The sequence below is a fragment of the Halichoerus grypus genome, chromosome 2, assembly GCF_964656455.1.
Source record: "Halichoerus grypus chromosome 2, mHalGry1.hap1.1, whole genome shotgun sequence".
NCBI lineage: Eukaryota > Metazoa > Chordata > Mammalia > Carnivora > Phocidae > Halichoerus > Halichoerus grypus.
The window spans coordinates 175,445,733-175,462,810 of record NC_135713.1 but is presented as its reverse complement, the minus strand read 5'-3'; the positions used below and the strand labels follow the sequence as shown (position 1 = coordinate 175,462,810).

General features: G+C 36.3%; 1 protein-coding gene across 2 annotated transcripts in view; it reads left to right on the top strand.

The window, feature by feature from the left end:
• Window positions 1-923: 923 nt before the first annotated feature.
• Window positions 924-17,078, top strand: part of BRIP1 (BRCA1 interacting DNA helicase 1) — a 179,101-nt gene continuing 162,946 nt past the window's right edge. Inside the window, exons 1-4 of one of the 2 annotated variants that reach the window (XM_036081775.2) lie at window positions 924-1,039; window positions 2,151-2,262; window positions 4,124-4,297; window positions 16,122-16,249. In XM_036081775.2, coding sequence (XP_035937668.2) covers window positions 947-1,039; window positions 2,151-2,262; window positions 4,124-4,297; window positions 16,122-16,249 — 507 coding nt within the window. In that variant the 5' untranslated portion in view covers window positions 924-946. Of the gene's footprint in view, window positions 1,040-2,150; window positions 2,263-4,123; window positions 4,298-16,121; window positions 16,250-17,078 lie in introns of those variants that run through there. The other variant, XM_078064214.1, reaches the window with a different exon arrangement.

Below are 17,078 nucleotides of genomic sequence, written 5' to 3'. Positions count from 1 at the left end.
AGGGACAAGCAGACTCCCTGCTGAACGGGGAGCCCCTGTGGGGCTTGATCCCAGGACCCTGAGATCTTGACCTGTGGAGAAGTGAGAAGTTTTTTTTTTTTTTTTTTTTTTTTTTTAAGATTTTATTTATTTGAGAGAGAGAGAATGAGAGAGAGCGAGTACATGAGAGGGGGGAGGGTCAGAGGGAGAAGCAGACTCCCTGCCAAGCAGGGAGCCCGATGCGGGACTCGATCCAGGGACTCCAGGATCATGACCTGAGCCGAAGGCAGTCGCTCAACCAACTGAGCCACCCAGGCGCCCATGAGAAGTTTTTTTTTTTTTTAAGATTTCATTTATTTATTTGACAGAGAGAGACACAGCGAGAGAGGGAACACAAGCAGGGGGAGAGGGAGAAGCAGGCTTCCCGCCGAGCAGGGAGCCCGATGTGGGCTCGATCCCAGGACCCTGGGATCATGACCTGAGCCGAAGGCAGACGCCTAACGACTGAGCCACCCAGGCGCCCCCCACCCCCCACTGATTTTTAAGTAAGAATTATTGGGCACCTACTTAGTGCCAATGCATTTTCTCCCTCATAACAGTTTTTAAGTTAGGGGTTATTACAGATAAGGATCTTAGTTTAGAGAAGTGAAGAGACATGATCAAGGTAACGTATATGAGTTGTTTTCAGAACCTGGTCTAGAGTTTATACTAACTCCTAGTCCACAGCTTTGGCACAGCAGGAATACAAATCCACATTTGTCAGATTCCAAGACATGCTGTCAACCACTGTGATTTATAAGACTAGGAAATTCTTTTACTTTCCCATTTGTTTTGCTTAAACACTTGTTCCAATTTTTATTTCCAGACATCTGTCCTAGTGTTGGATATCTGGTTTTCTTTGGTATTGTTTCAATATTGATTTTCATTTCTGTTGCAGTTAGGAATCTGAAGTAAATAGTAAAGCATTATGTCTTCAGTTTGGTCTGAATATACAATTGGTGGGGTGAAGATTACCTTTCCTTATAAAGCTTACCCATCACAGCTTGCTATGATGAATTCTGTAAGTATTTTTCAATAGTTATTTTAAGTCTTTATTAAGATACAGGTGCTTATAATTCATGAGACTACATTCATTTTTCCAGATAGTAAATGGATTGAAAATATTTGCCGGGTTCATTGAAGAACATCTAAACTTGGAAAAATAATACTGATCACTGCTAAACTGTATCTGTCCATTGTTATAATGGAGACAAAGGAGAACATTCTGAAAAATGTTCTCATCTCAGTTGGAACTTCTATTTACTTTGCAGAATTAGTGCTTTCTACAAAATATTTGCTATACATTACACAGAACAGTATATTTCTCACCATAATTTTTTTGAGATAGTTGTCATATAGAAAATTAATATACAAACTTAAGTAAACCAACTTTCCAACTTTGTTAAATCTGATTATTTTACCATATTTACTTTATATCTTGTTTGTGAGCAACAGTATTTATTTCACATATTTTAAATGTTGCATAATGATATGATACTATACCTACCTGCTGAAGTTGACTTTTTTTTGCTTAACATTTTTAAGAGGCCTGTTGATTGTTAATCCATTTTACTTGCTGTATAGTATTCCATTATGTGAATGTACCAGAATTTTTTTGTCCATTTTCTTTTGATAGACTTTTAAGTTGTTTACATTCTTTAGCAATTATAAACAATGCTGCTATGAACTTTCTTATACAGGCTTCCTTGTGTTCATGTGTGAAAAGTTTGGAGTATATACATAGGACTGGACTTGTTAAAGTTGGGGATCTTCAACTTTCCTAGGAATTGTTAATTTCTGTACTGAGTGGTTTTAACAGTTTACACTCCAATGAGCAGCAGTATCCTCCATTAAGTTTTCATCAAAGATATTGATGTGCTATATTCTAGTTTTACAGAAATGATTAAGGCATAAATTACTTTTTTTCATTTCTTTTTTGCTTGATATGCTTTGAAGGCCATAATAATTTTAGGGAGAGGTATAAAGGAATAAAGTTTAGGTTTTCTCCTTTCTGCTATTGCTGTGCTCCTGGAAGTGCAACCTTACTTCTCATTGTATTTGTACTTCTGATGGAGAGAGACCCTAATGAAGTAAATTGTTTATTGATATTTTTATTGTTTTTGTGTCCATAGATTGTCAGAGGATTAAATAGTAAGCAACATTGTTTGTTGGAGAGCCCTACAGGAAGTGGGAAAAGCTTAGCCTTACTTTGTTCTGCTTTAGCATGGCAACAGTCTCTTAGTGGTAAGTAGTTGGTTGATACCTTCAGGTTCCTTAGTGGGACCAGAAAAAAATATTTTAATAAAGTACTTTTTATCCAAAATGACTCAACCATGTTCTAGCTAGCTAATTTAAGTACAGATTCTCTTTTAAGGTATTTCTTTATAAGTTGTATATCTTCCTTTTTTATTTTATATTATTTTATTTTATTTATTTATTTGAGAGAGAGCGAGTGAGCAAGGGAGCAGGGAGAAGAGCAGAGGGAGAGGGAGAAGCACAGGCTACCCGCTTGAACAGGGAGCCTGATGTGGGGCTTGATCTCAGGACCCTGAGATCATGACCTGAGCAGAAGGCAGATGCTTAACCAACTGAGTCATCCAGTTGCCCCAAGTTACAGAGCAAAATATGTTGTTAATTCTAAAACAGTTTTGAACATAATATAGTCCTTTATTTGATGATTCAGAGTCTAATAAGAATCTTGGATGCTTAGTTATTATGAAAATGATTATGATATTTTGTATGTAAAAGATGTAAGAGATGGGCCTGTCATGATGCTATAACATACACAAATAATTGCTTTGAATAAATCCTTTAATATATTTCCTTATCTGTCCCTTCTTTATAACATCAGACCATAGAATATATAAAGAAAATATTCTAATTGATTTTTCTACTTGTTTGGATGCCAGATAAGCAAAAGTTTATTATAATATTGTTTTCATAAATACATATTATTTTCTATTACTTTTACTTTATTTGCTAACAAAGGCCTAGTAACATTCACTTTTATGAAAGACTAGCTAACATACCTAATAAATCTGAAATACAGTATTGGATATATTTTAGTTACATAATTAGATGGATTTGACCTAAAGTATTAGGAGAATTTAAAGTTAACCATGAGTGTATGTAGGTATGTACATATGTATTTTTATGTGTGTGTGTGTATATATATGTTTTTTAAAAGGAAATGTGCTCCTGATAAGACTATTAAAGAGTAAATATTTTATAACTTTTGTTGTTCATTTTGAGTGTTAATGATGTTACTCTTTGGGGAAAAGTGAGATAATCTGTTAATAACTTAAAATTTTAATGGGAGACTGAAAAATAGAATTAGTAGTATTTATGTAGTACAGATGGGAAAATAATGTCAATACTGTTCATAGAAAATAGATTAATTATTCACCTTTTTTTAGTATCTGTGAACTGTGTATTTATACATGTAGGCCATAGCTTCTTGGCCTTTTGGCTAAGATCAAGGGTAGTATACATGTAGGCACACAATGTAGACCTCCGTTAAAGTTATGTATTCTATTTAAGTATTAAAAATTACCTGTTTTATTTGAATATTGGCCTTAAAATATATTTTGATACGTGTATCAGAATTGATACATCATGAAACATGTTTCTGTTTGAAATAGATACATAAAGTGGGAATGATTTAACCCTTATATATTTACATTATTTAATGTATTGAGCTTTGTTTCTTCAGGGAAATAGTAGTAATTAAGAATATACTTTAGGTCTTTATTTTAATCTTCCCTGCTTGATATTTTAATAAATCTCAATATAAATGAATACCCAAGTGGTTAACATTATTATTCTTTGACTATTACCAGATTTTTACAAATTATGTAAATTGATGATAACTTCTCTCTAAGTGTTTCTGGTGTAAGTGTTTCTCTCTTGTAATTTGTTGCGGGAGATAGGGTGACCGACTTGCTTATATCTGCCAGGTACTTTTCCAGGTTAGCACTGAAAATCTTGTATCTTAGGAAACCTCCCAATCTCGTGCAAACTGGGTGGTCGCTCACCGTAGTTGCAGAGGAAGATTAATGTTTTTTAAAGAGAAATATTACAACTTGGGTTCTTTCATTTTTTTTAGGGAAGCCAGTGGATGAAAGCTTAAATAAAAAAGCTGAAGTACCATCATCATGTTGTTGTGTATGCCATTCAAAGAATTTTACAAACATTGACTTGAACCAAGGAACTTCACATCATTTCAACGGTCCAAGTACACCACCTTCTGAAAGAAATGACACTTCATCAACTTGTCAAGGTAGTTTATATTTAGCCTGGCTCTGTTGGTATCTATAGTAGCCTTAATTATTGCTGTTGTGAGACTTAAATTTGTTTAGCATAATTGACTATTTATCTCCACCTAATTTCTCTGGAATTATTTTTGGATAACACATAGGTTCGTCAGATATCCTTGGACTGTTTTATTGGCTTGACTTTTAATTTATTCAGACATTTTGCTAGCTTAAATCATTTTTTGAAGAAGGCAATGCACAATAAATGATATTTAGAAATTGATCTTATTTGTAGGCAGTATTGTTAATTATGTCTTAGAATTTTTGGGGTTCCTGAATGGCTTAATCAGTTGGGCATCCAACTCTTGGTTTCCACTCAGGTGGTGATCTCGGGGTTGTGGGATTGAGCCCCTGGTTGGGCTCTGCACTAGGTGGGGGGACTGCTACCTGGGGAGACTGCTTGGAATTCGCTCTTTCCTCTCCCTCTGCTCCTCCCTCCATTTGCGTGCACCCGTGCCTCCCTCTCTCTCTCTCAAATAAATAAATAAAATCTTAAAAAAAAATTACATGTTAGAATTTTAAAAAACACACTGATTTGTTTTTTTTTTTTTTTTTTTAAAGATTTTATTTATTTATTTGACAGAGAGAGACACAGTGAGAAAGGGAACACAGCAGGGGGAGTGGGAGAAGCAGGCTTCCCGCCGAGCAAGGAGTCCGATGCGGGGCTCGATCCCAGGACCCTGGGATCATGACCTGAGCGGAAGGCAGACGCTTAACGACTGAGCCACCCAGGCACCCCTAAAAAAACACTGATTTGTAAGACAAAACGCAATTAGCCTCATTTATTCATCCTTATGAGTTTGCCTGAACTTCTGAGGACAGTATATCTTATATGAGGCTTTTTTTTTTAACATACATTAGTTTTTTTAATTGAAGTATAGTTGGCATACTATAATACATACATTAGTTTCAGGTGTACAACATAGTGATTCAACAAGTCTAGGTGTTATTCTGTGCTCACCACAAGTATGTCTACCATCCGTCACCTTATGCTATTACAGTGCCATTGACTGTATTCCCTATGCTGTACCTTTTATCCCTGTGACTTATTTATTCTGTAACTGGAAGCATGTATCTTCCATTTCTTTCTGGCAACCATCACTTTGTTCTCTGTATTTATGGGTCTATTTCTGCTTTTTGTTTGTTTATTCATTTGTTTTTTAGATTCCACATATAAGTGAAATCATATTGTATTTGTCTTTCTCTGACTTACTTCACTTAGCATAATACCCTCTAGGTCCATCCATGTTGTCACAAATGCCAATATTTCATCCTTTTTTATGGCTGAGTAGAGAATCAGGTATGTTTTAAATATGATCCTGAAACAGTTCTTACTAGATTTTTTAAAGAGAAGTATACTAAGAATATCACAAGATTACTAATTTTTAAAAATATTTCTTTGGCTTTGAGTATATGGAAAGGATTAACAACTATTATTTACCTAAGCCAAAAACTGAGGAGACATCCTATACACTTTGTTCTTCCTTATTTCTCCTCTATCTCCACTGATACCTCCTTAGTCCTCTATCTCCATTGATACCTCCTTAGTCCAAAGTGCCATCTCTTGGTTAGAGCATGTAATAACTTCTTTTCCTGCTTTTACTCATGCCATCCTTTAATCACTGGCAGGAAGAAAAGAGGTTGCCATGATTGACTTAAGTCTAAAGAGTATCCACGTCTTTTTTTTTTTTTTTTTTTTTAGATTTTATTTATTTATTTGGTGGAGGGAGAGAGACAGAGGGAAGAGCGGAGGGAGAGGGAGAAAATCTCAAGCAGACTCCTGATGAGCACGGAGTCCCATGTGGGGCTCCATCTCATGACCCTGAGATCACGACCTGAGACGAAATCAAGAGTCAGGCACTTAACCAACTGAGCCACCCTGGTGCCCCTAAATAGTATCCACTTCTAAAACGAAGGATGGAGTTATCTTCCTCTAAAACACATGACCATGTGTGGAGGAGGGTAGCTGCTTGAACTAAAGTATGATTCTGTTAGGAATGAGGAAGAGGTGGTTGAATACATGCTGGAGAGGTGACCAATAGTGTTGCCTATACTGTTTTGACCCTTAGCCCTTTTGGCTTTCCGTTCCTTAAGAGGATCATGCTTTCGCCTGCCTCAGAGCCTTTGTTTATGTTAGTGTTTCTTCTGAGGAAAGTCCCATCTTCCATTTGTTATCCTGCATTTCCTTTAGGTCTCAGCTTAAATGTCATTTCCTTGAAGGAGCCATACTGACCTTTCTGTCAGACTAGATTTGGTTTCCCTATTATATTCTGTCCTCTCACTGTGCCTCTCCTTCATAGCACTTGTCACAGTTGGCATTATCCATATGCCTGTGTACATCATTTATCAAGCTCTGCTTCCTGTAGCAGACTATATACTCCTTGAGGTCCGGGACCGTGTCAGTTTGCTTATCATTGTATTTTTATTTTTTTTAAAGCATTTTTTTTTAAGATTTTATTTATTCATTTGAGACACAGAGATACAGAGAGAGAGAGAGAGCATGAGGAGGGGGAGAGGCAGAGGCAGAGGGAGAAGCAGGCTCCCTGTTGAGCCAGGAGCCCGATGTGGGGCTCGATCCCAGGACCCTGGGATCATGACCTGAGCCGAAGGCAGACATTTAACCATCTGGGCCACCCAGGCGCCCCTTATCATTGTATTTTTAGTACTTAGCAGAGTGCCTGGCATATGGTAGGTGCTAGATAAATATATGTTGTATGAATGAATGGAATTGACTTTGAGATAATTAAAGGAATTCTGGTTTATGTTTATATACAACCTGTTTTTTTTTAAGATTTTATTTATTTATTTGAAAGAGAGAGAGAGCACAAGCAGGGGGAGCAGCAGAGGAAGAGGGAGAAGCAGGCTCACCACCAAACAGGGACCCCAACTGGGGGCCTGATCCCAGGACCCTGGGATCATGACCTGAGCCAAAGGCAGACGCTTAACTGACTAAGCCACCCAGGTGCCCCTACAACCTGTATTTTTTTTAAAACAGCCTTATTGAAATATACTTGACGTAACTATATATATAAATGGTACACTTTGATAAGTTTTGACATAGGTGTACCTCCATTAAAGGATCAGGATAGTGAACATGTCCATCACTTTCAAAAGTTTTCTCTTGCCCCTTTGTTATCTCCCTCCTTCCCAAGCCTCCATGACTCACTCTTTCCAAACAACCACTGATTTGCTTGTAGATTAGTTTGCATTTTTTTTAGAGTTTATTTACATGGAATCGTAGTTCGTACACTTACTTGTCTAGCTTCTTTCACTTAACGTAATTCTTTTGTTGTGTTTGTTGTGAAACATAATTCTTTTGAAATTTATCCATGTTGCATGTATCGACAGTTTGCAGTTTGTTAATATTTATTGTTGAGTAATATTCTATCGTATGGATATACTACAAATTGTTTATCCAGTCACCTACTGATGTATATTTGAATTGTTTCTAGTTTTAAGCTATTACATATAAAGCTACTGTGAAAATCTCTGTATAAGTCTTTGTGATGGACATGTGCTTTCATTTTTTTAGAGTAAATACTAGAAATAACTGGATCACTTATGTTTAACTTTGTAAGAAACTTCCAAACTGTTTCCCAAAGTGGTTTTACCATTTTACATTCCCACCAACGGTGGTTGGGAGTTCCCATTTCTTTACATCCTTGTCAGTACTTTGTATGGTCGGTCTTTTTTACCATTCTGATAGGTATGTAGTGGTATCTCATTGTGGTTTTAATATGCATTTCCCTAGTCACTTACGACAGTTGAGCATCTTTTCATGTGCTTATTAGCCATCTGTATCTTTGATGAAATGTCTGTTCAAATCTTCCGCTTGTTTTTTGTTTTTTTTTCTTACTGTTAAGTTTTGAGAGTTCTTTATATATTTTGAGTACAAATTTTTTTTTATCAAATATGATTTTAGCTTTTACTTTTAGCTTGAGATCTATTTCTAGTTAATTTTGTAGATCGTGTGAGGTATAGATCCAAGTTCATTTATTTTGCATATGGATATTTAATTGTTTGGCACCATTTATTGAAAAAGCTATTTTATCCACTGCTTTGCCTTTGTGCCTTTGTAAAAAATCAGTTGTCAATATATATGCAACCTGCATTTTAATGTGACTGTGAGTTAAAGTTGTTTAGAATAGTCTCTTGAAGAATCAGATGGAATCAGGGTTATATTTTGATACTCTGTATTTTTAAGTAAGTTCTTTAATACGATATAACCTAATTACAGAAAAGTTCAGGGATTGTAAGTGTATAAGCTTGATGAATTTTCACAAAGTAAACAGTCATGTAACTACCACCTAGATAAAAAACATGGGACATAACCTCTACCGTAGAGGCCCTCCCTAATTGCTATCCTCCCTTCTGTCACCATTGATGATTTTTACCTCCAAAGAAATGGAATTACATGTGTACTCTTGCACATTGTGCTGCCTGTCTGCTTTTGCTTAACATTGTATTTTTGAGATTCATTGGTGTTGTTGCATATAGTACTAGTTTTTGTATATTATTTTTACCGTTTATTAATCTGCTCTACAGCTGTTAGGCATTTGAGTGGTTTTTATTTTTGGTTATTAATGCTGTTATCAACATTTTTTTTTTTGGGATTATAGAGATTTTATTTTATTTATTTATTTATTTTTAAAATTTTTAAAATTTATTATTATGTTATATTAATCCCCATACATTACATCATTAGTTTTTGATGTAGTGTTCCATGATTCATTGTTTGCGTATAACACCCAGTGCTCCATGCAGAACGTGCCCTCTTTAATACCCATCACCAGGCTAACCCATCCTCCCACCCCCCTCCCCTCTAGAACCCTCAGTTTGTTTCTCAGAGTTCATAGTCTCTCAGAGTCCATAGTCTCCCCCTCCGATTTCCCCCCCTTCATTCTTCCCCTCCTGCTATCTTCTTTTTTTTTTTTAACATATAATGTATTTGTTTCAGAGGTACAGGTCTGTGATTCAACAGTCTTATATTATCAACATTCTTGTTCATTCTAGTGCAAATGGATATTTTTTACTAGATATATACGTAGAAATGGAATTGCTGGTCATAGTGTGTGCTTATGTTCAGCTATAATAGATATTGCTAACATTTTCCAAAGTGGTTGAACCAATTTATTTACCCTTCTGCCCTACATCTAGCAGTATTTGGAAGTTACATTGTTCAATATTCCTGTTAACACTTAATATTTCCAGTTGTTTAAAATTTTAGCTGTTCTGGTGCATCTGTGGTGTTCTCCTGAATTTTTAATTTTTTTTTTTTTTAAAGATTTTATTTATTTGAGAGAGAGAGAGAATGAGAGAGAGAGCATGAGAGGGGGGAGGGTCAGAGGGAGAAGCAGACTCCCCGCTGAGCAGGGAGCCCGATGCGGGACTCGATCCCGGGACTCCAGGATCATGACCTGAGCCGAAGGCAGTCGCTTAACCAACTGAGCCACCCAGGAGCCCTCTCCTGAATTTTAATTGGTATTTCTCTGGTGACTGAGGTTGAACATCTTTTTATATGTTTATTGGTTATTTGAATATCCCCTTTAGTGAATTGCCTATTTAAGTTGTTTGTCCATTTTTCTATTGGGTTGTTTCTTAACTAATTTCTAGGAGGTTTTTTTTTTTTTAATATATTCTAGATAGATCTTGTTTCTTTATATGTTATATTTTAAAGACTTTGATAAACTTCCTACAAACTCCCCTGCTATAAATATAAAGAACAAGAAGATAAGCCTTTTTTTATATGCATATAATGTGATTTTTAAAAAATGAGTTGGGGTTAATCTAATTTTGGCACATGGCAATTCAGTTTTTCTAAAACTAAATTATTGTTTTGGGTGGATATTTCCTACCCTTTAGTGGGCCCATACAAATTTGCCCCTTGATTTATTTGGAGCAGAGTTTCTCAACAAAGGCACTATTATATTTTGAATGGGATAATTATTTGTTATGGGGGCTGTCCTATGCATTGTGGGATGTTTAGCAGCATCTCCTAGGTCTCAACCCACTAGATGCCAGTAGTATTCCTGTCTTTTTTGACAACTAGAAATGTCTATGCCCAATGTCCCCTGGGTTGGGACTTGGGGTATTAAAAGTGCCCCAGTTGAGAACCAAGATCTAGATTCATTTTGTGGGTATTTTACCAGTTTGACAAAAAAATCACAGAGCTCAAAATTATATGTCTTTTCTAAAATATATATGGAAACGCAAAGGACTAAGACATTCTTCAAGAACCAGGTCAAGGTAAGAGGACTTTATCTATGAGATATCCTGATTTTTTATATATAAAGCTATAGTAATTAGAACATTTTAATATTAGCACAGTGTTAGACCAGTGGAAAACAATAGAGAACCCAAATTCAGTTCCACATCTGTCTAGAAACTTGATTATTTATAGAAGTAATGTCTAGGGGTGCCCGGGTGGCTCAGTTGGGTAAGTGTCTGCATTGGGCTCCATGCTGGTGTGGAGCCTACTTTAAAAAAAAAAAAAAAGGCATGTTTACAGAGCAGAGGACTAAGTAGGGACTTTTTTTTTTTATAAGCGGTACTTAGATATCCTTATGAAAAAATTTAAATTGGAGTCCTACTTTATGCCATACACAAAAATTCATTCCAGGCAGATTAAAGATTGAGGTATGAAAGGCCTTTTGTGGTTCCATACAAATTTTAGGATTGTTTGTTCTAGTTCTGTGAAAAATGCTGTTGGTATTTTGATAGGGATTGCATTAAATCTGTAGATTGCTTTCAGTAGTTTAGGCATTTTTAACAATCTTTGTTCTTCCAGCCCATGAGCATGGAATGTATTTGCATTTCTTTGAGTCGCCTAGAATTTCTTTCATCAGTGTTTTATAGTTTTCAGAGTACAGGTCTTTCACCTCTTTGGTTAAGTTTATTCCCAGGTATTTTATTGTTTTTGGTGCAGTTGTAAATGGGATCATTTTCTTAAGTTCTCTTTTTGCTGCTTCATTATAAGTGTATAGGAATGCAACAGATTTCTTTCTTTTTTTTTTTTTTTTTTTAAAGATTTTATTTATTTATTTAAGACAGAGAGAATGAGAGAGAGAGAGCACATGAGAGGGGGGAGGGTCAGAGGGTGAAGCAGGCTCCCTGCCGAGCAGGGAGCCCGATGCGGGACTCGATCCAGGGACTCCAGGATCATGACCTGAGCCGAAGGCAGTCGCTTAACCAACTGAGCCACCCAGGCGCCCGAATGCAACAGATTTCTGTACATTGATATTGTATCCTGAAAATTTACCAAATTCATTTATCAGCTCTAGTAGTTTTTTGGGGGAGTGTTTAGGGTTTTCTGTATATAGTATTATGTCATCTACAAATAGGGAAAGTTTTACTTCTTCCTTACCAATTTGGATGCCTTTTATTTCTTTTCTTTTTTTTTTTTTTTTAAAGATTTTATTTATTTATTTGAGACAGAGAGAATGAGAGAGAGAGAGCACATGAGAGGGGAGAGGGTCAGAGGGAGAAGCAGGCTCCTTGCTGAGCAGGGAGCCCGATGCGGGACTCGATCCAGAGACTCCAGGATCATGACCTGAGCCGAAGGCAGTCGCTTAACCAACTGAGCCACCCAGGCGCCCTGGATGCCTTTTATTTCTTTAGGTTGTCTAATCACTGTGGCTAGGTCTTCCAGTACTATATTGATTAAAGTGATGAGAGTGGACATCCTTGTCTTGTTCCTGACCTTAGGCTCTCAGTTTTTCACCATTAAATATGATGTTCGTTGTGGGTTTTTCATATAAGGCCTTTATTATGTTGAGATATGGTCCCTTAGACCTGCATTGCAGAGGGTTTTTATCATGAATGGATGTTGTACTTTGTCAAATGCTTTTTTTGCATCTATTGAAATGATCATATGGCTTTTATCCTTTCTCTTATTGATGTGACATATGACTTTGATTGTTTTGCTTCAATAACCAAAGCAATCTTGAAAAAGAAAAACAAAACTAGAGGTACCACAATTCCACAGTTCAAATTACAGTGTAAAGCAGTAGTAATTAAAATAGTATGATACTGGCCAAAAATAGACCCACAGATCCATATATCAAGAAAACCCAGAAATAAACCCACAATTACATGGTCAATTAGTCTTTGACAAAGGAAGAAGGAGTATACAATGGAAAAGAGAGTCTCCTAAAAAAATGGTGTTGGGAAAACTGGACAGCCACATGCCAAAGAATGAAACTGGACCACTTTCTTTCACCATACATAAAAATAAACTCAAAATGGATCAAAGACCTAAATGTAAGACCTGAAACCATAAAAATCCTTGAAGAAAGGACAGGCAGTAATCTCTGACATTGGCTATAGCAACATTTTTCTAGATATGTCTCCTAAGGCAAGGGAAATAAAAGCAAAAACAAATTACTGGGACTACATCAAAATAAAAAGCTTCTGTGCAGCAAAGAAAGCAGCCAACACAACTAAAAGGCAACCTCCTGAATGGGAAAAGATATTTGCAAATGAAATATCTGAAAACGTTAGTATCCAAAATGTGTAAAGAACTGATACAACTCAATACCCAAAAAAATAATTCAATTAAAAAATGGATAGAAGACATGAGCAGATATTTCTCCGAAGAAGACATACAGATGGCCAACACACGTGAAAAGATGGTCAGCATCACTCATCATCAAGGAACTGCAAATCAAAACTACATGAGATACTACCTCATACCTGTTAGAATGGCTAAAATAAAAAACACAAGTGTTGGTAAGGATGTGGAGATAAAGAAACCCTCTTGCACTGTTGGTGGGAATGCAAATTGGTGTAGCCACTGTAGAAAACAGTATGGAGGTTCCTCAAAAAATTAAACATAGGACTACCCTGGGGCACCTGGGTGACTCAGTCAGTTATGTGTTTGAGTTCAGCTCAGGTCATAATCTCGGGGTCCTGGGATCGAGCCCTGCATTGGGCTCCCTGCTCAGTGGGGGCTGCTTGTCCCTCTCCCTCTGCCCCTTCACCCCTGCTTATACTCTCTTTCTGTCTGTCAAATAAATAAAATCTTTAAAAACAAAGGAAGAAAAAAAACAGAACTACCCTACAATCTAGGAATTGCACTACTGGGTATTTACCCCCCAAAATACAAAAACACTAAATCAAAGGGATACATGGACTCTTATATTTATTGCAGCATTAATTGAATAGCCAAACTATGACTTTGTATCCATTGATAGCAGCCCAAGTATCCATTGATAGATGAATGGATAAGAAGATGTGGTATATATATATACAACGGAATATTATTCAGTCATAAAAAGAATGAAATCTTGTCATTTCCAACAACATAGAACTAGAAAGTATAATGTTAGGCCAGTCAGAGAAAGACAAATACCATATGATTTCACTCATGTATGGGATTTAAGAAACAAAACAAATGAGCCAAGGAAAAAAAAGCAGAGACAAACCAAGAAACAGACTCTTAAATATAGAGAACAAATTGATGGTTACCAGAGGGGAAGTGAGTGGGGGCTGGGGGATTTATAGGATGGGGATAAAAGAGTACACTTATGAAGATGAAAAAAAAATGATGAAAAAAAGAAAGTCATCCGGAAGGATTCATTCTGAAAGATAAGTAGTGATTAGTTCAGAGAGGAAGAATTAGAAATGAGCAAGTGGGGGAGGGAGGGAGGGAAGTGGATGGCATTTTACTATTTCTTATTTATACTTCTAATTTGCTTAAATCTTTTACAGTGAGCTTATATTAGTTGGTAACTTTTTAAAACTTCAAGCTATTGGGGGCACCTGTCTGGCTCAGTGGGTAGAGCATGGAACTCTTGGTCTCAGGGTTGTGAGTTCAAGCCCCATGTTGGGCATAGAGCTTACTTAAAAAAAAAAAGTTAAAAAGGGGCATCTGTCTGGGTTAGTCAGTAGAGCATGTGATTCTTGATCTCTGGGTTGTGAGTTCTGGCCCTCTGTTTGGTGTAGAGATTACTTAAAAATAAAATCTTAAAAAAACAAAAAGGTTTTGGATTATGTCGGAAACAGGTTTGGAATCAATTCCATTGTTTACCTTGGGCACTTACTCCATCTTTCTATGTACTGTAAAATAATAATTGCTACTTCATGGGATGGTAGAAGGAGCTGATCTATGTAAAACTTTTAGCCCACTGCCTGATACTAATAAAATTGAATTGTATAGGTCAAAAAAAAAGAAAAAAAAAAAAACCTAAGTATGAAAGACAAGACCATTAAGATTTTAGAATATAGTGATATTTGTTTATTTATATATTTATTTAGAGCACTCAAGAGTGTGAGTGGTGGGTGGGGGGGTGCAGAGTAGAGAGAGAATCTTTTTTTTTTTTTTAAGATTTTATTTATTTGAGAGAGAGAGAGCATGAGTGGGTGAGGGGCAGAAGGAGAGGGAGAAGCAGACTCCCTGCTGAGCAGGGAGCTGGATGTGGGGCTCTGTTACAGGACCCTGGCACCATGACCTAAGCTGAAGACCGATGCTTAACTGACTGAGCCACCCAGGCACCCCTGAGAGAGAATCTTATGCAGGCTCCATGCCCAGCACAGAGCCTGATGCAGGTCTTGATCCCCATGACCCTGAGATCATGACCTGAGCTGAAATCAAGAGTCAGTCGCCCAACTGACTGAGTCACCCAGGTGCCCCTAGAATACAGTGGTATAAACTATGTTCCTAAGAGTCATAGGAAAAAAATATGGCCTGTTGGGGGGGGGGGGGCAATGAGTCAGGGAAGTTCTAGGTCCTTTATTCTACTTTGGAAATTTTAGGTGATATTTCTTTAAGATATATAGTCCTCTCGGAAAAAACTTGAAAATCAATGCTGTGTGGCATAGATTTACGTGTGTTTTTACAGACTCAAACTTGGCTTTTGAAAATAGTATTGGACCTGCTTTCAGGGCTTTCTTCTCTAATAGTCTGTAAATTTATTAAGGCCAGAGGCTGTTTCTTTTTTACTGTTTTCCATGATGTCTGGAATTGTATGGACTCAGTAAAAGCTTGTTAAATGAATTCAAGCCCTGGGAGTGGAGGGAATGTATAGAGAAGAGCTGAGAGGAAGGAAGGTACTTTTAAGAGCACTCACATTTAGGGAAAAGGAGAAACCAATGTATAGGAACAGTTAAGAAAAGTGTTACAGAAATTAAGGAAAAAGGAAATGTGTGTGTTGTATTTCAAGAAGACAGTGTTATGTTTGGCTGTATCCCTAGAAGTTATGCTGATGGATTTTGGAGTCAGACAGCAGGAGTCACTCATATCCATGCTCTGCCTCTTACTAGCTATATGATATTGGGCATATTAACTTGACTTCTTAAAAACCTAGTGTTCACATTTATTATGTGGGTTAATATTAGGTGATTAAGAGGTCATTGATGACCTTCAGGTTAGTGGGATTAAAGGACAGATTATAGGAGCTTGATTCTGCTGTATTTTGAAGCCTAAAGAACATATAGAAGCTTAGTGGGGAAGAACATTGAGACACTGTAAAGAAAGATTTTTATATAAATGAAATACATTTTCTTGTGAGACCCTTACAGTTATATTTTTTAAACCACATTATTGGGAGTCGTTTACAAAAACATAAACCTATTAAATCAGAATTGGACTTTCCTATTGAAAGCATATTTCTCAAAATGTTATATCTTTTTTAAGTAAACTCAGTGGTAAAGAAATGCTTTTAAATATGTTGAGCTTTTCATGTTTTAAAGTATGTTTTAAAATTTTGAGAAGTCTTAACATCTTGATTCTAATTTTTCCTAGAAAAATTGCCTAAGTTTTTTATGCTAATTTTTTATGACTTCTTATATAAGACTCTCCTGAAAAAACTACGCTGGCTGCAAAGCTATCTGCCAAGAAACAGGCTTCCATAAAAAGAGATGAAAATGATGATTTTCAAGTAGAGAAGAAAAGAATTCGACCCTTAGAAACCACACAGCAGGTAAACAGTTTATTGGCAGTGAAATAATACCGTTATCGCTGTACACGGGAGTTAAGTATCAATCAAGTTTTCAGTGGCACTTGTACAGTTTAATTGGGTTATATCATAGAAATTAAATGGTAAATTATTGTAAGTTCATTTTGAATAGTTATTCATTACAAAGGAGTTTGTTATTATAGTAGATTACTCATAATAACATGTCTTTAAAGTGAAACAGCATGGTGCTTTTCTATATATGAAGAATTTGATGGTAAAATATTTATTTAAGGCATATATTGGTAATACAGATACTTTGTACTTTTTAAGTCCTCTGTTGTTTTTACCTAATGATGGCATTTTCTTTTGGCCAAAATATCTTTGATATGAATATTTTTGTTATTGATAGTTTTAGCATAATGACAAGGTTTATTCTTATTTATTGAGTTTTAATATCAATACATGATAAAATGTATCTTTTTTTTTTTTAAGATTTTATTTATTCACTTGATAGCGAGAGAGGGAATACAAGCAGGGGGAATAGGAAAGGAAGAAGCAGGCTTCCCGCCGAGCAGGGAGCCCGATGCAGGGCTCAATCCCAGGACTCTGGGATCATGACCTGAGCTAAATGCAGACGATTAACGACTGAGCCACCCAGGCGCCTTGATAAAATGTTTATTTCTAAAAATTACTGAAAGACCTGAATTACTAAATATTTTATATGAAATGTGTTTTTCATACATGAATACAATGTTTTTGGTTTTTTTTTTAAGATTTTATTTATTATTTGACAGAGACACAGTGAGAGAGGGAACACAAGCAGGGGGGAGTGGGAGAGGGAGAAGCAGGCTTC